At 50.1% G+C, this 21,346-nt stretch overlaps 1 protein-coding gene and 1 long non-coding RNA gene across 13 annotated transcripts in view; one reads left to right on the top strand and one right to left on the bottom strand.

Moving 5' to 3' along the window:
- Window positions 1-21,346, bottom strand: part of LOC128315653 (uncharacterized) — a 75,858-nt gene that overhangs the window by 36,353 nt on the left and 18,159 nt on the right. The gene's annotated exons all lie outside the window — the stretch shown is intronic.
- Window positions 1-21,346, top strand: part of SCUBE3 (signal peptide, CUB domain and EGF like domain containing 3) — a 38,504-nt gene that overhangs the window by 5,121 nt on the left and 12,037 nt on the right. For 7 of the 11 annotated variants that reach the window (XM_027057932.2, XM_027057933.2, XM_027057927.2 and 4 more), the window contains exons 2-9: window positions 8,504-8,626; window positions 9,619-9,744; window positions 12,409-12,543; window positions 14,170-14,295; window positions 14,479-14,595; window positions 16,971-17,018; window positions 19,414-19,530; window positions 21,215-21,337. In XM_027057932.2, the coding sequence (XP_026913733.1) occupies window positions 8,504-8,626; window positions 9,619-9,744; window positions 12,409-12,543; window positions 14,170-14,295; window positions 14,479-14,595; window positions 16,971-17,018; window positions 19,414-19,530; window positions 21,215-21,337 (915 nt within the window). The remainder of the gene's footprint in view (window positions 1-8,503; window positions 8,627-9,618; window positions 9,745-12,408; window positions 12,544-14,169; window positions 14,296-14,478; window positions 14,596-16,970; window positions 17,019-19,413; window positions 19,531-21,214; window positions 21,338-21,346) is intronic. The other 4 variants (XM_027057929.2, XM_027057930.2, XM_053222914.1 and 1 more) reach the window with 3 other exon arrangements.

The raw sequence follows: 21,346 nt of genomic DNA, 5'->3' as shown, positions 1-21,346 counted from the left end.
GATGCAGAGCCTGAGGACTGGGGCCTTTGAGGAAATAACTGAAATTCTCTTCCTCACTTGTAAAATGGACTAGAGTATCAGTAGGGTCCTTTTCAGCTCTGAGATTCTGCATATCTCATTGAGATCCTTCCTGCTGAAGGCAGAAGACACTATAGCAAGCCTTGGTCCTGCAGCCAGGCCTCTGCAGGCTTCTCACCTGACACTCAGGCCCTCTTTTCCCTGGACCCTACTCTACTGTTCCCTGCCTGAGTCTGTCACTTGGCTACTCCTCCCTTCTTGCTCCACCTCAGTTTCCTGGGGCCACAAGTACCTGATAGCTCTCTGCCTTTAAGTAGAGTATTTCCCCCTCAAAACAGCCCCTACAAAACAACTGTGTGTTTGAGTGTGCGTGTAACAACATTGGAAAGTGGAGCTGAAATGTCTGTATTCTGGGAACTGAATACTATCTGGGCAAGGCCCCTAGGCCCCAGTCCTTGGTCCTACATCATAGATTCTCAGCTCCAACACTAGCCCTCTGTACTCTGCTCCAGCCTCGACAACTCTCCCCTTTTCAAACCAAGGCACTGTTTTGTAGTTGCCATTGGATGCACTGATTCGGCCCTGTAGGTGAAAAGATGACTCCTAAATAGGGCACTGTGGCCCTCACTCTTAACCTATGGTTTCCCTGTGGCTGTAACCATAGCCCTAGAGAGCTGTGGGGTTTGGATTTTGGAGCCCCAAGCTAGGGGCTGTCCACATCTGGTCACTGATGGTGACAAGCTGAGGGAAAACCTGGGTAGGAGCTGCTAGGCTGGAGGGAAGATCCAGAATAAGGAAACAGATCTAAGGAGTCCCTGGGTGAGGGTAGAGTGTTGGGGTATGTGGACATGGGGGGCAGGGGGACTGGAAGAAAGGGGGAGCTTAAAGGCTAGACCCTGGGGAGCAAGTTTACAGAGAGGACGTTTTTACAAGTTTCTAATTATATTTATTTGGAGTTTTCCTCTGGCGGTTTGAAGCTGTTAACAGCAGGAACCTGTATCCCTGGTGTTTGTTTTTGTTTCTAACCAGCTGCTTGGCCCAGCATAGTGAATCCAAGGGCAGGAGACACCTGCCCTCTGCCACACTGCCCACCCCTTCCTCATTGCACATCTGTCTGTGCCTACCATACTGCACTGCCCTCCTTCCTTGCCCACCACTCAGCCCTGCCCTCCCTCCAGCTACCCCCATGCCCAAAGCCTCCAGGCACCCACATCCCTACTGCTGATTTCCTACCAGGAACATCCAGATGTCAGTTCCAGGCCATTCCATGGTTATGTATCAGATGCTTGCTTCATGCTGAACCATGTGCTGAGTTGGGGCAGGGTTGGGGGGGTGGGGGGGACACAATGACTAAGGCATGGATTACTCCCTCAGGTGTTTATAGATAATAGCACGTAGTGAGCAAGTGCTGAATGAGGAGTCAGAAAACCCAGGGTCTGGCTCTGCACAAGCTGTTTGCTCTTTCCCTCTCTGGGCTTGTTCCCCATCTATGTATTGAGAGACAGGACCATTTGAGGACCACGTGAAATAACGTATGTGAAAGCTCTGCACACCTAATTATGCATCACCTGACATCATCGTTGTTTACGTTATTTTCTCCATCAGTTTAAAGAGATCAGACTGATAAATCATGAAACTGGAACCTGCCTTTGCCCACCACCTGCCTCCCTGCCCCCGTCTCTCCAGTGTTCTATTCTTTCCTCCCTCCCTCTAGGATCCCCTACCAACCCAGCCTCTGAAGGCCTCTGACTCAGGGCTGGTTTCATCTGTCCACACTGAAAAGGAGAAAATTATTGTCCATGTGGGGTACATTCAGATGAGCAAGGAGCTAGTTTAGGGATAAGGTGGTAGGAACTTCAGAGAGAAACTCATCAAGGCCTCTTGATGGTGATAAGGCTCTCAGGTCAGCCCCACTCTCCTCCAGTCACCAGGCACCAAGTTCTTTTCCTGGCTCTTCAGCTGAGTAGGCTAAGCTTATATAAGAGGAAGCCTACTTTTTTTTTTTCATAAAAAGAAGAAAGTGCTCTGTCTCCTCTCCTTGGGGTCATTTGTATGATTTCCTGGACTCTCTCCAGGCCTTCTTTGCCCCTGCCTACACTTTGCCCAGGCTGAGGATGGGCCCGGGCTCCAGTTGAGGTCACAGAGGCTCCACCCAGTTCTGAATTGGGAAGACAGCCTGAGAAGCCACAGCTAGGAAGCCGGGCTCCACCGGTTTCCCGAGTTGCCCTTTTGATCTAGAGGTAGGGTACATGTACACACATACAGGTATGTGTGTGCAGGCTGCAGGTTAGGGTGTCATGGCCAAAGGTGGTTCTGCTTTGGATGTTACTTAACATGGAGGAAAGTTTAAGAGAACTAACCAGGAGCAGTAATAGTATGCTGGTCTCAAGTAGACCCTGGTGCCCTGTCATCAAGAGCTAGTTAACACTGAGGCTGGAGAACATCTATTGAATAAGGATGTTCTGAAGAGATACCAGAGCAGCTCCAGATACTATCTGAAGACCCTGAGAGCCTATGGATCCTATTCCTATACCCTGGATTCATTGGTCCCAGTCTCTTCTGGCCTCTGCATCACCAAATGGATGCCTTTAAGTGAGTATCTTCCTTTCTCTGAGTTTCCTATCCCCTTACCCTTAATTTAAGATAAATTTCCTAGGACTGCTCTCCACCTAGAACAGTGGGGGGGGGGTAGTCACAGGAAGATAAAAAGCTTTTTCCTTGTAGTAACATAGAACAGAGAAGATGCCACAAATATGGACCTCATCCACTTCCCCACCAATCCATCCATCTATCCGCCGATACATCCACCCATCTGTTTTACAAATATTTACTGAATGCCTCAAGTATATTACTCTGTCTTGTTCACAGCTGGATGCCCAGCTCCTGGCACAGTGTTTGGCATGTTGCAAATGTGCAATAATTATTTGTTGAGTGTCTGAATGAATATGTTCAACTCCCTTCTAGCAGCCATGTGGCTTTCAAAGATTCGGAAGCCACAGCCTCAGGAAGGCTTCAGGAGGAAGGTAATACATGTGAACTAAATAAAAGTTAAATAATGGTACAAGGCAGCATGCAAGGGTATCACAAGTGATTGGTCAGGAGATCAGAGAGCCTGCACTAAGCCCAAATACCCTGGGCCAACCTGGCCTGGGCAAGAAGGATGTCAGTCAGGTGGGCACATTAGGACCCCAGGCAGGCTGCTTTGGACCTTCTCACTGGGCCCAGCCAATCTGCCCACACTACCCCCAGCTGCTGTGAATGGTAGGGTAACTACTGTAGTAATGTAAATGTGGGTAGGTTTTCCCTAGGGGTGTCTGCTTATCTGCAGCCTGCAGTCTGCTCATTTCCATTTGTTGTTATTCTTGAGCTGGACTTGGGCCAAATTTTGAAGTAGATGAAGTGTTTCCTTGAGGGTCCTCCTGCTTTCCTTTTGGGGTATACTTCCCCATCCTCAGAAGAGAATCTTAGGATTGCCTATGTTCAAATAATCCACCCTTTCTGGTCTGCCCTCTCCTCCTTTGTACGCCACCCCCATATCCCACCCGTCCTCCCCATACTGAGCAGAGTTTATGGAGCCTTCTGCTAGGTGCTGAAGCAAATCCAGAAGAAATGTCAGATGGTGCTGGGGAAAGCTGTTGCAGTTACAGACCCATGCATTCATGCCAGGAGAGGGTGAGGCAGGGAGGTCTTATCTGTAGTATCTCTGCAGCTGCCACTCTCCCCCAATTCAGCTTTTGATCCAGCCCCATACCTGGGGTGGTGGTAAAAGCACAAATGGATAGCAATCACAAAGGATTGTGGAGAGCAGCTTTTTGGTTAAAACTGGCCTCTTATATACTTCATCCTCCATCTTGGGCAGCTTCCAGCATGGGTGGGGCAGGTGGTGGAGAAGGTACCTTCAGGGCTGTGTCTCTCCAAAGTTCCCTGTACCATCACATGCTCTCTCGGTGCCGCATTTCCCCACACCAGGCCTGAAATGGGGCTCCGATAAGGGGAAGGGAGGAGCAGAGATGGGTTCAGAAATGATACTGAGGAGAAAGTTGGAGAGAAGGAATAAAAATGGCGGACCTTTTTGAGCACTTACTATATGCCTGTGCTGCAGCGCTAAATACTTGATTAGTATTAACTAATTTGATGTTCATGGCAGCCCCATGAGGAGGCACTATCATTATAATTCCCATTTACAGAGAAAGGAGCAGGGAAGTTCAGAAGCTGGCCCAGGACCGCACAGACACTGGTAGAACTGGCATTTGAACTGACACAGTATCACTCCAGAAACCCTTTTCTCAAACACTCTGTCATTGCTGCCCCCAGTGTCTTCCCAGGTCAGGCAAATGATCTATTCACATTATCTGAGTTGGGAAAGGAAGACAGACAGCAGCCCAGCCTCACCCTGGAAATCCAGATGCAGCTGGTCTAGAAGAGTGCCTAGATATCCACATTTTTAAAAAGGCCCCCAGGGAATCCCAGTGTGTAGCCAGGGTCGGGAATCACCAGTCTAAACCAATCCATGTCCAACTAGCATCAATTGTTTGTCACGTCGGTAGAAAATACTTGCACCCTCAGAGCTGAAATGAGACTATTCCCATGGGTATTGAAGGGATTCCCTGCATGGACAAATCGTGGGTGGGCAGATGTGGTGAAGGGAGCTCTGAAAGAATGGACTGGCAAAAGGAGGAGACACTGGATATAATTTGGGGCCCTATTTCAGAGCTCTATTTTAGGCCTGGACTGCTTCAAAAGATTCCATTCAAATGGTTGAAGGGTCCTGTCCTCAGTGAATAACCAGCCAAGTGAGGAAAGTTGAACATGCCAGACGAGACGGCATTCAGCATTAGGAGAGCAACTTAGCAATGGCAGCAAGTGAGCCGAGGCAAACGGAGTCCTCTTGGACCTGAAACTCTTTAGGAATAGGGCTTACCAGGAAGGGCTTTGGGGAAGACCATTTTGAGCCAGATTTGGGAAGCTGGGAACAGAATGGCTAGAAAAGGGAGGATTGCATATCCAATGTGAAGAAGGAGATGTGTGTGAATGCTTGGACGGGGGCAGAAGGCTTAGATGTTGTAGGGGGAGTAGGTAGGAGATAAAGTCTTCCAGAGCAGAGACTCTTTGCTGGAGAAGGAGAAGCACTCTGAGCAGGGAGATGGGGTTGTGGGTAGGATGGTGGGAGAAGCCCAGGTGCTGGAAGAGTCTAAAGGCATTACCAGGAAGCCTGGGTTTGCTGCCATCAGCACCAGGGGCACTCTGGTACTAGTTAGCAGGGAACAGGAGGCAAAGGAAAGAACTGAGAGCCCAGAGAGCCTGGTGCAGACTCCAGCGAAGCACCCAGGGATTCAGAGATAGGCATGTACCTCTGAGATGGTCCCAGAGGGAGAGCTTCTAGATGGGGTTCCAAACTGTCCTGCTGGCTGCTGGGGAAGAGATGGCAAGAACAGAAGATGGCTCAAAGCAGGACACACAGGATGATTATTAGCCACTGGGATTGTCCAGTGCCCCATGCCAGCCTCGAAGACTTACAAGGGTCACCACAAGGAGGGGGCGATCAATCATCCAGTCCCCCCTCCTCCAGGGACCCAATAAGAATATATAAACCAAGCCTCCAATTCAAACATTGGAATTAGTTAAAAAAAAAAAAAAAACACACCAAACTTTCCCCACCATGGAGGGTGTGTATAAATGCAGAGAGAGACAATAAGGACAGGACCTCTGGGTGCCTTGTCTTTCTTCATACATTTAGCCACATTTGAAATCTCTTTCTTCTGTCAAATGTTTATCCAACCTCCAAAACTCTACTTGAATCCCACTTCTCAGGAAGTTTTTTGATCCCCCCGGGCCTAAGAGTACCCCTTCTTAATTCTGAGAGCAGTGCTCCAATAGGACTTCCTGTGATGTTGGAAGTGCTGTCCACTGATGGCGGCCACTAGCCACATATGGCTATTGAGCATTTGGCCTAATGCAACTGATAAACAGAATTTTAAATTAATTTAAATTTAAGTAGCCATATGTGCCTCATGGCTACCATCATATAGACAGCACAGTCCTAGGGTATCTGTTGTCAGAACCAGCTTCTCTACATTGGGAACATATTATTTACCAGCCATGTTATTAGGTACTTTACACAAATTAGCTTATCAACTATTCGCAGACTCTCATGAGCAGTATTATCCCCATTTTGAAGAGAAAGAAATAAGAGAATCAGAAAAGCCTCCCTAGAGAGGTAGAGCTGGATTTGAATCTGAGATTGACTGGTTCCAGAGCTTAGGCTCTATTTATGAGAGTACATTTCTTGGTACCATTTTTTCTCCATCAGTTGAACCAACTGATACTCCATGCAGGCTCTTACTTTCTACAGAGCTCCTTCTTGCCCTCTCTTATGAACTAGTCTTCATGCCCCCCTTCTCTGTTCTTTCCCAGGGTGTTTCCCATGAGTTCCCAGGGTGGGCCAGTAGGCAGACACCGTGACTACAGAGCCTGAATGAGGTGAAGAGTGTGAGTTACGGCAGTTAGAATCACCCAGCACGGCTGACTGCAGAGCAGTCGAAGAGAGTTGGAAGGTAGATTGCAGAGCTGAATAGAAGCTCAGAAGATTTGAGGCAGGGTGTTTGGGGGCACTCTTCCAAATTCCAGTTCTCTTCTTAGCCTCAGGAAGCCTCAGTCCTTGCCCCTGAAGTACTTCTCGAAATACGAAAACAGAAGACAATTAACTGTTTCAAGCTAGGGCTCATGGGTGTCTATAAATTGAGAGCAGTTACTGGTCCACTCACTCATTCAGGTTCAGTAAAAATAAATCAAGCACCTTAAGGATTTGGATTCCATAGCTTGGCGATAAGGCCTGAGAATCTGCATTTTAACAAAAGCCAGGCAATTCTACACTGTCTTGATTTCTTTAAAAAAATTTTTTTTACATTTACTCACTTTTAAGAAACAGAGACAGAGCACGAGTGGGGGAGAGCAGAGAGAGAGAGGAAGACACAGAATCTGAAGCAGGGTCTAGGCTCTGAGCTGTCAGCACAGAGCCCAACACAGGGCTCCAACCCACAAACCATCAGATCATGACCTGAGCCGAAGTAGGATGCTTAACCAACTGAGTCACTCAGGCACCCCATGCACTGTCTTGATTTCAAATCCCATTTCTTTATTTGCACATTGCTACTTATACACTTGGGTTTCCCAGTTCACAGCTAGAAGTAATCTCTTCCTCCTCTGATCTTCCTTTTAATAGAGGTGGTCAGGCCTGGCTGCACATTGGACTCACCTGGGGAGCTTTAGAAAAATACTGAGGGCTAGTTGACCAGAACCTCTGGGGATGGTGCTGGGCATCTCCTAGGGAGTTAACTCTGATGATGTGTAGCCAGGGTTGAGGACCCCCTCCTCTTTTCTCTAATGTCTTTGGGGCACTCAACCACACCCTGCTTCATATTACTTATTTGTCTCTCCTTTTGGCTGGGCCGAGTCACTGCTGAGCCTCCATGGCCTTCAGTATAGTACCTTTCATAAAAACACCCTATAAAACATTGTCAACTGAATGCAACATTTAGCCATATTTTAGCTCAGCTTTATGTACACCAAAATATTGCCTCAGAAGTTGGAATCTTTTGCGCAAAGACAATCAATGATTCTCTTTCCTAGGTCCTTTCAGAACCATCCTCTTTTTTGCTAGATCTTGGCTGCTTCTTCCTTGAACATAGCTCTGTGAGTAGAGTAGCACCTTGTGCCAGAGTGAGAGCCAGGAGCAAGAGGAACACCTTGGGTTAGAGGGAAGAGTTCAGGGAGGCAGACTGATGAGCCTGAGTCAACTGGACAGTCACAAGGGCTCCACTTATCAGGCTTCAGATTGCTGATACCAGCCCCTGCCAGGTCCCAGTCCCTCTGCAGTTGACAGCACAGGGTCTGAGGGAAATCTTCCAGGATGGAACTTCTTTCCTCTCAAGATTCTTCGCACAACGATGGGCAAGTGGGAGCAGGCCTGGTCTCAAGCAGAATTGTGAGGCAGATGAGGATTTCTCAGGTGGCCCCTTCTCCTTCCTTTCTTCCTCCCTCAATTACGAAGGGCCGCTGGACCCTGCCACTTTTCCAGAGGCCACTGTCCCCATGCCTCTTCTCTTCCCCCTCCCTCTAAGCCTGCTCCGAAGTGAGGTAAACTAATTCATGCTAAGTTGAACATTTCTAGTCAAGGTAAGTGTGCTACCCAGTCCAAGGGTTTTTTGTTTGTTTTTCAATCAAAGAGAAGTGTTTCAAATGATGGAATTTTAGCTGTCATTGTGGATTAAGTATTTCTGGGGGGAGTGGGGGCTCTTTCTGAATTCCTGAAATTACAGAGTCAGCCCACTCTGAAATCAGAAGGGTGTGGAAGAGCACCTGCTTCTGGAGGGGTCACTGTCTCTACATTAGAGGAGAAGGGATTTTGCCCTTAGGGAACCACCTTCAAGACACCCCTTGGAATGCACTGACAGAGGGTCTCAAGTGCCTCCTCTGCCCCTGCCAGATGTGGACGAATGTGTGGAGGGGACCGACAACTGCCACATTGATGCTATCTGCCAGAACACCCCACGGTCGTACAAGTGCATCTGCAAGTCTGGCTACACAGGGGATGGTAAACACTGCAAAGGTGAGGCGGGGAGGATGCCTGGAGAAGGGGGGAGGGGCCTGCTTGAGTGTGGAAATGGGTGCCACTGCCCAGAGTTAGCCACACTGTGCAGGACAGTAAGGCCTGCAGTCCCTGCGGGCATGGAGAAGGGGCTTGGGAGTGGTGGCCAGCTACTTTTTTCCCAGAGAGGGCATCATTTTCTCATTTGCTCAAAGGCACCATATAGCCTAGCTGAGGTTCTGCTGGGAATAGTTCACAGCCTCACAGCTTGGCCGGGGGCGGGGGAGGGGGGGGGGAATCAGGATCACAGGACTGAGGCCTGAGGCTCCCTGACATTGGAACCTCCATCTTTAGACCCTTACACCATACCCACAGGATGAGAACAGTTTACCCCAAGGGAATTTCATACCATAAACAAACACATTCGTCCCCCCTCATAATTAAAGCAATGCAAATTAAAGCAGTCTTGAGATGTTATTTTAAATTTACGACCTTAAGTGTTGGTAACACTTTAGCGAACAAGGTACACTCGTTAATTCTTGGTGACACTATGAATTGAAAAGTGATTTTGTCACACCAGCAGGAAATTTAAAAAGTATTTATACCCTTTGACCCAGAAATTTTATTCTTGGGAACCTACTCAAGGGAAATTCAAAGAAAATAACACACAGGAGATGTCCTTTAATGCATTATTTACAATAGTAAAATAAATGGAAGGGATCTAACAATAGAGAATAGATTAATGAATTATGATTTGGCAACACAGTGGAATATTCTGCAACCATGTACAGTGGTAATTAGAAAGACCGGGGGGAGATGTGAAAATGTTTATGACTTAAGTTTAGATAAACAATAGTAAAACGCAAAATGGTTTGCAGGCTATGAAAGTAATTATGTAAACACACACAGAGAAGGTTATACACACACACACATACATAACCACCACAAAGCTGAACACCAGGGGTGGACAGTGGGAGGCATGTCCAGCTGCCTCAGATCCTCTTTGCTCACAGATGTGGATGAGTGTGAACGAGAAGATAATGCAGGTTGTGTGCATGACTGTGTCAACATCCCTGGAAATTACCGATGCACCTGCTATGATGGATTCCACCTGGCACATGATGGACACAACTGTCTGGGTGAGCAAGGGAGAGGAGGTGTGGGCAGGGGCTGTCTTGTGGGGGAGGAGGTGTTTTCAGCCCTTCCCAGTTCCCAGGCAAGAAGAGGAAGGTGATCAGAAAGTGGCATTCTCACAAAATAGAGAACAAGGTCAGTCTCCCCTTTGAGATGGGGCACTGAGGATGAAATAATCCTGCTGCTGGATGAAAAACAGCAGAGGAGATGGTGCTAGCAAGTGCTCCCAGAGCAAGGGTCAGAAGATGACAATAGTGGGTTTAGCCATATAGAGCAGAGCATGGTGGAAGGTGATTTGGCTGCACCAGATCCTTGCTCTCCTGCTTACTATCTGTGGGGCCTTAGGCAAATCAACTAAATCTCTGGGAACCTCAGTTTCCTCATCTCTAAAATGAGGATGGTAATATCCCACTCAAAGGCTGTTGGGTGAATCACCATGAGACAACATGTATAAAGAGCCCTGTACAATCCTTAGCAGAGTAGGTGTTCAATACATGGGAGGAATGTTGTTGTTGATGATGATGATGATGGTGATGATGATGATGCTTCTTCCCTGGCCCTGGGAAGCCTCTGGCCCTTGAGGCTGGTTTTCTCCCAGCTCATCCTGCAACCTCCAGGTTCACCCTCTCCTCACTTCTTAGGCCTCAATCTGACCTGATCTTTATCCCAGGGGCTGGAGCAGAGATAGGAGAATCTCTAGGGCACTAAACTCAACTTTGGTCTCACATCTTTTTGGAAAATTACTGGGACCATGTCAGATTCTTCCCCAAGCAGAAAAACTGAAGCCCATAGCAGAACAGGAATTGAGATGTGAAGCCAGGGGTCCTTTTCCAAATTCTTCCTCTCTGCTCTCAGAACAAAAATAGGAGACCGGAAGACTAGAAGACCAGGAAAGGAAGAGAAGTAAGAGGAATGATGCCCAGAAAAGCAGCTAGGCTGCTTCCCCAACTGACCAAACCAGTGAATTATCTGACGTTCTATTAGTCTGAGAGCCTCCTTGCTACAGAGCTGCCTCTAAACCCAGTCACATTCCATCTTTGGACCAGGCTTACATGCTTCTACTCCCAACCCGGGCCTTTACATCCTGATTCTTGCTGGACCCTTCCCCCCCAGCCCTGGCCACCTCTCCCACCACTGTAGCTACCGGGAAGGACCTCACTTTTCTGCCCAGTTATTTGTGAGGGCCTCTTTGGGGACTCCTTTGGAAAGAGAAGCTGTGACACTTTGACCAGGACAGAGAGTTTCCTGCAGGACCGGAAACATCAGCTTCTGGTGTTTGGTTGCCTTTGACCTTACTAGGCCCCTGATTCTCACCAAGTCTTATTTCCCTGTGTTTGGGGGGAAACTAGCCAGAGGGATAAGAGAATGAGTAGGTATGGAAAGGGTCAGAGGGAGCAGAGGTCTACCTAACCCTACCCCCAGGGTTGGGGTTCAAAGCCTCAACTCTTCCTTTGGCTTTTAGGGGAACCCTAAGTCATCCATACCCCAGGTCTGTTTCTCCACTGAGAATTGGAGGAAAGAACTTGGCTAGAGCAGCAAAGTCATAAGGTTGGATTAGAAGGGAGCATATGGAAGGATGGAATGTAGGATGGGCCACAGTGGAAGACGGATGGGGAGAAATCAGGGGTGTAGTGACGGGGGGGAAGGGACAAGAATAAGGCAAAGGAAAGTATACCTCTCAGGCAGGAACCTGCTGGATCCGTGCCCCTCTGCCCTTGGCCAGATGGGGGAAAGGACAGGGTTTCAGGGATCAACAGAGAGGATGGGAAGAGAGGAGCAGTTGAGGGCCTCAGGAGCTCTAATTCCAGCTCCTCTGTTTGGAGACCAATCTCCCTGATGCCTCCTGGGCCAAGGAAGACAGAGAGGGGCTATGGACTTGGGAGGGCAGTAGGTAGCACAGAGAGGGAGTCAAGGCATTCAAGTGAGAGCCCCCAAATAAGCTTAGCTCTGGGACCTGAGGGTGGTGATTTGGGGTGGTGATTAGGGTGTGGCCTGGCAGCTCTTCTCCCATCCCTCCTCGCCAAGCTACCAGACTGTTTTGTTAAACCAAAATAGGAGAAAGGCTAGGGACTATGGCAGCAAGCCCAGGCATGGGGAGGGAGGAGAGGAAGGATGGGGCCGTAGCCTGTCCACAAAAATGGTCCCTGCCCTGCGAGGAGTTGAGGCTTGCTGCCTTTACCCATTGTTGCCCCTCAGACCTCAGCACCATGGCCATAGTTCTCCCTGCACTTAGAACCAGATCCCAGGTTCTCTCATTCCCTGGCTGCCACCAACTGCCCATTTCTCTTCCTGACCAGTCTCCATCTTTATTTTCACCTCTGTGCCTCTTACCCTGGCTCCTTTCCTGATTTCCCCTGGCTTCACACCCAATTCTGACAAGTGAGTGAAAGGGAGGCAAGTCTTCACCTAAGTGAGCCAGGTTTAAATGTCCCCTCTCCACCTGTTTAGCTCCCCAGCTCTGCCCTCTTTGGGTGGCCTCTTCAAAAACAGTGAAACATTAGCTGATGAGTGGGTGAGAACTTGCTGGCCTGAGGCTGGGTGCTGAATTAGAGTCGGGAAGTGTGTGCTAGATTCTTAAGACTGTTTCAGCCCTTGGTGCTGAAGTCTCAGGGCATACTCTGGAGCCTGGCCTGCACCCCATGGCCTCACCAACCACCTATCCTACACAGATGTGGACGAGTGTGCCGAGGGCAATGGTGGCTGTCAGCAGAGCTGTGTCAACATGATGGGCAGCTATGAGTGCCACTGCCGGGAGGGCTTCTTCCTCAGCGACAACCAGCACACCTGCATCCAGCGGCCAGAAGGTCAGCCCATGACCTGAGAGGTCCCACCCCTGCACTCCCAGGCTTCTCTCTACCTGCTGGGGAGCTTTCCCTCAGGACCCCCTGGGTCTCATCCTCTATTCTCAACCCCACTAGCTCCTTCTTCTCTTGTCCCTCAACCCATCACATCCTAAGGGCTCCATAGACAGATGTTGTGCTGGAGCAAAATCTGGGGGAATCCATCTGGGGTTGGGATCAGTGTGGGATTGAGGTTACTATGGGGATCCTCTGTGTCAGACCCAAGGTGGATGTCGTGCCTAAGTATAGATGGCTGGACTCTAAGCTGCTATTATCTGATGGGCTCACTAATGCCTTATTCCTTGAATTGGATAGGGAGGGTGAGGCAAGAATAGTGGAATACTGTTGTCTATTTCTGTGATGCAGCCTCCCCCCCCACAACACTGACTATGACATCCCTGAGGGCAGGGACTATGTCTAATTTATCTTTGTATCTCCGGAACCTAATACACTGCTCTGCGTGCAGTGGGAGCTTAATAAATATTTGTTGAATAAAATGTTATAGTAATTAGGGGTGCTTGGCTGGCTCAGTTGGTAGAGCATGTGATTCTTGATCACGGGTCATGAGTTGGAGCCCCACATTGGGCACAGAGTTTACTTTAAAGCAAATCTTATAGTAATTTCTATAGTAAAAAATCTGTACCAATTTCTTCCCACTCACATTGTTATCTTCTTCCCAGTTTGACTGAAAGCTCTTTGAGGAGAAATCATGTTTGTTTGTTTTAAAGATTTTACTTTTATTTTTTTGAGTTTTTTAAAGTTTTCTTTTAATGTTCATTTATTTTTGAGAGAGAGAGAGACAGACAGACAGAGTGCAAGTGGGGGAGGGGCAAAGAGAGAGGGAGACATAGACTCTGAAGCAGGCTCCAGGCTCTGAACTGTGAGCACAGAGCCCGACATAGGGCTTGAACCCATGAACTATGAGATCATAACCTGAGCTGAAGTCAGATGCTTAACCAACTGAGCCACCCAGGCACCCCGTAAGTTTTTTTCTTTTTTTTTTTTTTTAACAGTTTAAAATGTTTATTTCTGAGAGGGAGGGAGGGGGAGAGAGGGAGGGAGGGAGAGAGGGAGAGAGGGAGAGAGAGGGAGAGAGGGAGAGAGAGAGAGAGAGAGAGAGAGAATATGCACACACAAGAGGGGTAGGGACAGAGGGGGGGGGGACAGAGGATCCGAAGCAGGCTCCATGCTGACAGCAAAGAGCCCAATGTGGAGCTCTAACTCACAACCCCAAGATCAAGAGTCACATGCTCCACTAAGTGGGCCAGCCAGATGCCCCAAGAGATGTTTTTTATTTTTCTGGGTCCTTCCTAAATCCACTAGTATGTAACTATTAGACACTACTTTTTTGTTGTCTCCAGGAGAGGGTGCTCGTGCAGGGTTTTGGAGGGCTGGGTATCAATACCTATACATCACTGAGAATGGCTCATTAGCACCCAGCTCTGCGCAGGACAGGGACTGGTGTCTCCTGTCTGTGTTGCAGCCCCAGTGGATTCTCTCAATTTCCTAGGCCCCAGCTACCCCACTAGTTCCTCTTCCACTAGGCATTCAGGGATATAGAGCACTCACCTCCCTCCTCTTCCTTTTTAGAAGGAATGAATTGCATGAACAAGAACCATGGCTGTGCTCACATTTGCCGGGAGACACCCAAAGGGGGTATTGCCTGTGAATGCCGCCCTGGCTTCGAACTCACCAAGAACCAACGGGACTGTAAACGTGAGATAATTGGGATGGTCATTGGGGAGAAGAAGCAATGAAGAGGAAGGGTGTAGGGACTCAGCAGCAAGAGGTGGGAGGAAAAGGGAGCATGGGAGAGGCAACTAGATATGAGAGTCAGTCTCCAGATATGTGGCACCCAAGGAAAAGCAAGCTGACAGGCCTCCTGCCCTCTCTGCACAGTGACATGCAACTATGGTAATGGTGGCTGCCAGCACACGTGCGATGACACAGAGCAGGGTCCCCGGTGCGGCTGCCATGTCAAGTTTGTGCTCCATACCGACGGGAAGACGTGCATCGGTGGGTGAGGCTGGTGAACTCAAGGCCACCTGTGCTGGGAGTGGGGGTTGGGAACCAGGGGAGGGGGAACGCATGGGACCCAGGTGCTGGGCACAGAATGACTGGTGAGTGTACTGAAGACCCAGACGAGGCCAGGTCTAGTGAGGGATGACTCTGAGAGATCGCAGGGCTCACCCTCTTCTCCTCCCTGACCCATTAGTTCCCCTGCCCCACCCCTGGAGCCCCACCATCCTCTTTATCCAGGAGAAAGTGTTGTCAAACTGGGACTAATTAGCAGAGGTGCTTGTTGACCAAGGCTGTGCCCGAGAAGGGGAGGAGAGCTGGGGCAATGCAGCTGGGAAAGCCTGACCAAAGGCCCTGGTTGACTAGTGTGGTAAGATGGGAGCTGTCACAGCCCACTGTCCCCACTCTGGAACTGAGGGTGGCAGAGAGTGTTCTCTCCTGGAACAACCATCCCGGAACTGACAAATGGGGTTTCCTGACTCCAGGTTTCTTCTTCCTGTCTGTGCTGTGTCCCCCTGTCCACTGCCCTTACCCTAGCCCTCATTTCCTCCTATTTCCTCCACATCTCAGTGGTACTCTCTCACCTCTGCCTGTAGCCCTTCACGTCCCCACCAGTTCCAGCCTTCCATTCCTATTGCCCTGCTCCAGGGCCTTCTTAACACCTGGATCCCTTTTCCTGAATTCCTAGGCCTTCCCTCACATACTTTCAGGTACCAGAAATGAGCTTAATTCCTTAGTTCCTGACGTTTAATTCCTAATGCCTTATGCCTTTAGGTCTTTTGTGAAGGCCGATTACTGTGTGCTCACAGAGTGCTGAGAAACACAACGGGGACAGGGTGTCCCTTTGGAGAAGTGGGAGGTGAAAGAGAAGAGTTTGGGCGGGGAGAAGGGCTGTGTCTTGAGCCAGGCAAGGGCAAGTTTGGTCTGTGGGCACCAACAGATGCCATTCATCTCATGGGCTACAACATGCTGAGGGTGAGGAGGTGTGAACACAGTCACTCTGTGTATTTGTTACAGACATGATATTCACCTTCAGAACCAAACTGTCCCCATCTCACTCCAGAGACCCGGCCCATCTCTGCAGACAGCACTGCCTTAACCCCCAGACATGAGAACAGAGGAGCAGATGCTGCTGCTAAAAGGGTCTTTCAAAGGGGTGCCTGGGTGGCTCAGTCGGTTAAGCATCTGACTTCAGCTCAGGTCATGATCTCACGGTTCATGGGTTTGAGCCCTGCATCGGGCTCTGTGCTGACAGCTCAGAGCCTGGAGCCTGCTTCAGATTCTGTTTCCCTTTCTCACTCTGCCCCTCCCCCACTTATGCTCTGTCTCTGTCTGTCTGTCTCTCTCAAGAATAAACAAACATTAAAAAAAAATTTTTTTTAAAGGGGTCCTTCAAGTACCTGCTTCAGAGACTTGTACACACAGTTCTAAACTTCTTTAATTAAACCCCCTCCTGCTACACGTTTCCCTCTGAACTAACTCTTCAAAGTCCCTAGAACATTTTTAGGTCCTCCTGTCACCTTCTCCTGGCTGGTTTGTTCCAGCTCCTTTCATCTTTTTCCTCCTGAGCCTAAATCTTCTGCTTCCTAAACCCTCCACCATCCCCTGGACACACTCACACATCCCCAGAGTCTCCCAAAGAAACTGCATGCAGTCCCCAAAGAAAAGCTGCATGTGTCAGGACAGAGCTCGGGACCCATGAATGTGGGGCCAGATCCCCCTCTGGTGTCCCCCTGTTCAGATCGTCCTGAGCATGGCTGATTTTGAAAATACCCCCTTGTAAGCTTGAGCTCTTCTCTAATGCAAGACCCATTCTGTCTTCTGGACCATGGCCAAGTGAGGCAGAAGAGAGCAAAGGAGGAGGTCCTAGGGTTCATGGCTATGTCCTTCCCGAGTTCCTCTCCCTCTTCTCCAACAGAACTTATTTTGCCTTGCCCTGATCTCATGTTTCTCCCCAGCCCTGGCAGGAGGAAACATCATTGTTTGGGGCCACCAAGACATTCAGATTTAGTGGGGAGACTGAGAGGGCAGTACAGTTAAGCAGAAAGGGTGGGCCCCTTCGGGATTTGGCAGCTTGTAAGATTTGAGATTGCATCCCAGCTCTGCCTTTGGCATGCTGTGTGGTACTGGGCCCATGACTGCCCCTCTCTGAGACTGTTTCCCATCAGTCACCTGGTGGGAGCCTGGCTTCTTTGAGGATACCAGGCAGGACAAGGCTGGGGAATGAAGCATAGGAGTCTCAGGGCTCATCATTTGGGGCTAGTGGTTTGGGTCTACAGGGTGGAGGAGGAGGGTGGGGAGGGGGCTGGGGCACAGTGGGCCACAGTGGCTGCTGCCCAGCATCTAAACAGCTTTTTTACAATGTCAAACAGGGGAAAGGCGGCTAGAGCAGCACATCCCCCCTCAGGCCGTTTCTAATGGTAAATATGTCTGCTCTCTCCGCTTGCTCTCACTGGCTTGCTAGGGGAAGGGCTAACCCGCTGGGGCTCCCACTAACCGCATGCCCACTGGGCCCAGCCTGACTGGACTCTAGCCTATTAGCAGGGCTCCCCTGCAGTCTCGGTACTGGGCCCATTGGGTGACAGGAAACCTGAGTCCCCAAGAGCTGGCCCAGGAGCCTTCGTGTTGGTTTTGTCTTTCTTTGTTCCTGTCACTGTCCTCCTCTCCTGCTCTCTCCTCCTCCCACCTTCTCCCTCACCCACCTTCTAACACCTCACCTGTTCCCAGCCATCTGCCCCTCCCTTCTCTCTGCCTTCGACACAGCAAAAAACCCAGCAGCTCCATCTTACCCGTTGTGCCCACTAGGTGGCTGAGTTAGGGGTGGGATAGAGTTAGATGCCATCCCTCCTTGAGGCTGCTTCCTTGGGTTCCCCCCACACCAGCTCACAGCCCCAGCATCACTCGCCATTCTGTCCCACCATAATGGGTACAAGCATGACATCTGAATTCAGACTGACCTGAGTTTGAATCCTGCCTCTGCCCCTTTCTAACCATATGACCTCAAGCAAGCTACTTTCTTCTCTGATCCTTAGTTTACTCTTCTGTAGACAGGGAGAATAAGAGTTTTCTCCTTTGGGGTTGCTGAGATGATTGAGACAGTGTGTGCAGAGCATCTAGTAAGTGCCTGGCACAGAATCAGCACAGATTAAACTGTGGTTTCATACTGCGACCTTAAGAGCAAAGGGTTGAGGCTGTGCCATCCTGCCGCCTCAACCCTGCCCTGGCTAATGCTGCCCTGCAGGGGAGGGCAGCTGTACCCAGCTTCCTCGTCTGACCTGAGATGTGTGTTGTGCCAGCTCTGCTGCTCCTCACCTTGGATCCCTCAGAACCTACCTAGTCTTAGCACAGGATCTGTTCCCCTCTCCCTGCTCCAGGGCTTGGGGGCACCTCTCCTTCTACTAAGAGCACTCTTGGGGGGAATGGCTAGGCTTGGAGCCTGAACTCAACATTCCCTCCCAGGTTTCTCCCATGGTCTTGGGGAACTTCAGGAGACTAAGGTGTAAGTGGCACACAAGAGATCCCACTGTGGCTGCTCCCAGACCTGGGCATTTGAGTAACTGGGGCATGACCAGGGACCCACAGGCAGGGTTGGGCTTCTTCTGGAACCCTTGCTTTGGTGGTCTCCTTGGTGACAAGGGTTGGACCTGAGTTTTAGGAGTCAAAGATTTAAGAAGATGATAGTTCTCTGGTGCTTTTCTCATTCAGTTCCCCAGATTTGGAGAACCACTCTCCTTTCTTCCCCAGGAGAGGGTTTGGGATTCTGTCTTTCCAATGGGAGAATTCTAGGGCCCCCAGAGGATGGCCCACACATCCTCCAGAGTCCCTGAAGGGGGAGGGGTCTTGCAGTATTTGAACTGATGGTTTTTCCCTGGGCTCAACTCATTCTCCTGAGCTGCAGTTTAAACTTGTTTATGTCCTGCAGAATGCAGAAAATAGGGAGAGTGACCTATCCATACTTCCTCTATTCTGACCCCTCAGCAAAGGAGTCTTACCAGTCAAGAGGGGGCAATAGAAGAGACCTAGCTCTGAGGTTCTCTAACTCTTTCATCTACTTTCTTACACCCTGCCTCCTCCTCCGAATTCTTCTTCTCTTTTGGCCCCCTCCCCTACCTAGACAATCTCTCCCCATTAGGAAAGAAAAACAACAACAGAACAGCCAGCTTATCTCCATCTGGAACTAAAAGGAAGGTTTGGGAGGTGTTGGGAGGTAGCTGGGGAGGGGCTGGGAAATGACCAAATATGTGCCTCTCCTCTGAGGATGAGCAGTCAGGCCTGGAACTGGGATCTTTTTTTAAGACAGCTGGGCAATCCCTCAGCTGTCTCCAGAATCACTAAGTTCACTCTTCCCAAGATTGCCCCACTATGAACCCCCCCCCCCCCCCCCCCCGCCAACCACCACAGAGATAGTCACTGGAAAGAGGAGGAAACTTTTATCTGTCCCTTCTTGTTCCCTGGCGGCTGAGAACCACCCTTACTTAGCTCCCATCCCTCCCTGCACCCTCCCCTCTCCACCTCCTCCACCCCCTCAGCACATTCCTGCCTGACAGCTCTGGCTTGTACCTGCCTCACTGCTGTCCACCTTGTTTCAATCAAGTAGGGGGCAGGGAAGTGGACTGCTTGGCTGCACTTGTGAGGGGCTGGGGGCTGGGAGCCATGGGAGGAAGGGGGCTGGGAGCCTTCACTGAGTGCTCCTTCTAAAGCACAGGGAGGCAGCTCAGGCCTTCCCTCAGGCCTCTGCACTCTCTACTACCCTTAAGTTTGGGACTCCTCCAAGCCAATAACCCCATTACCATCCCCCACCTCCCTCCTAAACAGAGACCTGTGCTGTCAACAATGGGGGCTGTGACAGTAAGTGCCACGATGCAGCGACGGGTGTCCACTGCAGCTGCCCTGTGGGCTTCATGCTGCAGCCAGACAGGAAGACGTGCAAAGGTAAGGGCTCTCAGAGGACCAGAGCATAGGGGTGAGGGGGCTGAGGCTGGGATCAGAGATCTAGTACCTATTATAGGACCTCCTCAACCCCCTGGAGGCTATCCTGATTAGAAAGAACTGGGAGCATGGCTAAGGCTTGTCTCTTGTGCACCTTTCCCAGTTCAGTTCAAGGGGCACAAAAGTCCAGCCAGTCCTTTAGTGCCCGCTGCCCACACCCTACCTTGTTTTCCTTACTCTCATTTCTATCCCGCTCTGGGTCCCTAGCCCTCTTGGTTAATGAACATGTTATTCTCATTTGTCCCTGGGTCTAGAAGGATATTTGAGCCCTGGCTATGTGTGTACAAGGTCACAGATGTGTTCCATAACCTTCATAACCCACATTCCCCAGACCTTCCCACTGGGAAGGCTATACTGGTCAGAGGGAGAATAGGGTAGCAGTGGAAGCACTGAGGCTGGAGACTCGTTACCTGGGTTCAGATCCCAGCTCTGCAATCCTGGGCAAGTTACTTAGTGTCTTTGTGCCTCAGTTCCACTATAATAATGGCGCTTGTTGTAAGGATTAGATCAGTTATATAAAGATTATATATTAAGTACTTAGAACAGTACCTGACAAATGATAGTTATCATTATGGTATAATTTCCCATGTTGTCCATCCTATTTCCCCTCCTTTTAATTAGCCAGGTCTGGGAGAAAGGTGGAGTGGGGGAGGAAAAAGGAAGAGTAGCCATACTGAAAATAATGATTCATCAGGTCTGTGTCCCCTGGTCACAAGGAGGACTGGAAAGAGGACTGAGCTCCTTCTTTGTGTCTTTTGGCCCAACAGCTGGCAGAAAGGATGGGGAGACGGGGAGGGCTGGGGCAGCAGGTCAGACAGCCAGAGTTGAGAGGTTTCCTGCTGGGAAGGACTGTTGACAGGTATGCTAAGAGTGAAGTGGAAGACTGCCCTCTCTGCCCCCTCCCCCAAGTAAGGGTGAATAGCCTGGGTCCTGTCTGCCACCAGCTTGGGGAACTTGACCTCAGGAAGGAAGCTGCTCACTGCCCGCCCCCCCCCTTCCCTTCCTAGTGCTGAAAGCCGCCTCAGGCCTGAGCCTCTCCAGACCTCCCAGTCCAGCCCCCTGCCTGGCCCCTGCCCCTCCCCCATCAGCTACCCAGCCTCACTGGCTCTCCTGGAGGTCCTCCTGCCGGCTCTCTCCTAGCTCCTCCTCTCTGAGGGGCTCACTTTTGAATCTCCACCTCTCTGTGCCCCCCCCCCCACCATTGCCCTGTTGCCCACTGCCCGGGGCTCTTATGCTAGGCAGGGGTCAGGGACAGGGAAGATATAAGCCTTATCCACCAGCCTTTTGTGGAAGTGCCATCCACACAGAGTGAGGGGCAGAAATTAGCCCTGTAGTTCAAATGCCATCCTGCTTCCTACTCCAGGCAGTCCTTGAAGGCCTGACTCTGCTTCCTATCTGTCCCCTTCTGGGAGGGCTCATTTCCAGGAAAGAAACTGGTCCTAATGGCCACAGATTCCATGAGCAGGGAAGAAACAGACCAGAGAGTGAGAGAGGAGTCAGAAGGGCAGGCCCAGAGCTCTGCTTGATTTTCTCAGTCTCTGTGAGGGAGGGAGGGATGTTGTCTCCTCATCTGTCCCCAGCCTGTGGTATCACCTTTGGTTCTCTCTACTTTGTCCTGCCTTCCCAGACATAGATGAGTGCCGCTTGAACAACGGGGGCTGTGACCACATTTGCCGCAACACAGTGGGCAGCTTTGAATGCAGCTGCAAGAAGGGCTATAAGCTTCTCATCAATGAGAGGAACTGCCAGGGTGAGCAGA

This window comes from Acinonyx jubatus, chromosome B2 (assembly GCF_027475565.1).
Source record: "Acinonyx jubatus isolate Ajub_Pintada_27869175 chromosome B2, VMU_Ajub_asm_v1.0, whole genome shotgun sequence".
NCBI classification, from domain to species: Eukaryota; Metazoa; Chordata; class Mammalia; order Carnivora; family Felidae; genus Acinonyx; species Acinonyx jubatus.
This window is presented reverse-complemented; position numbering and strand designations above follow the sequence as displayed.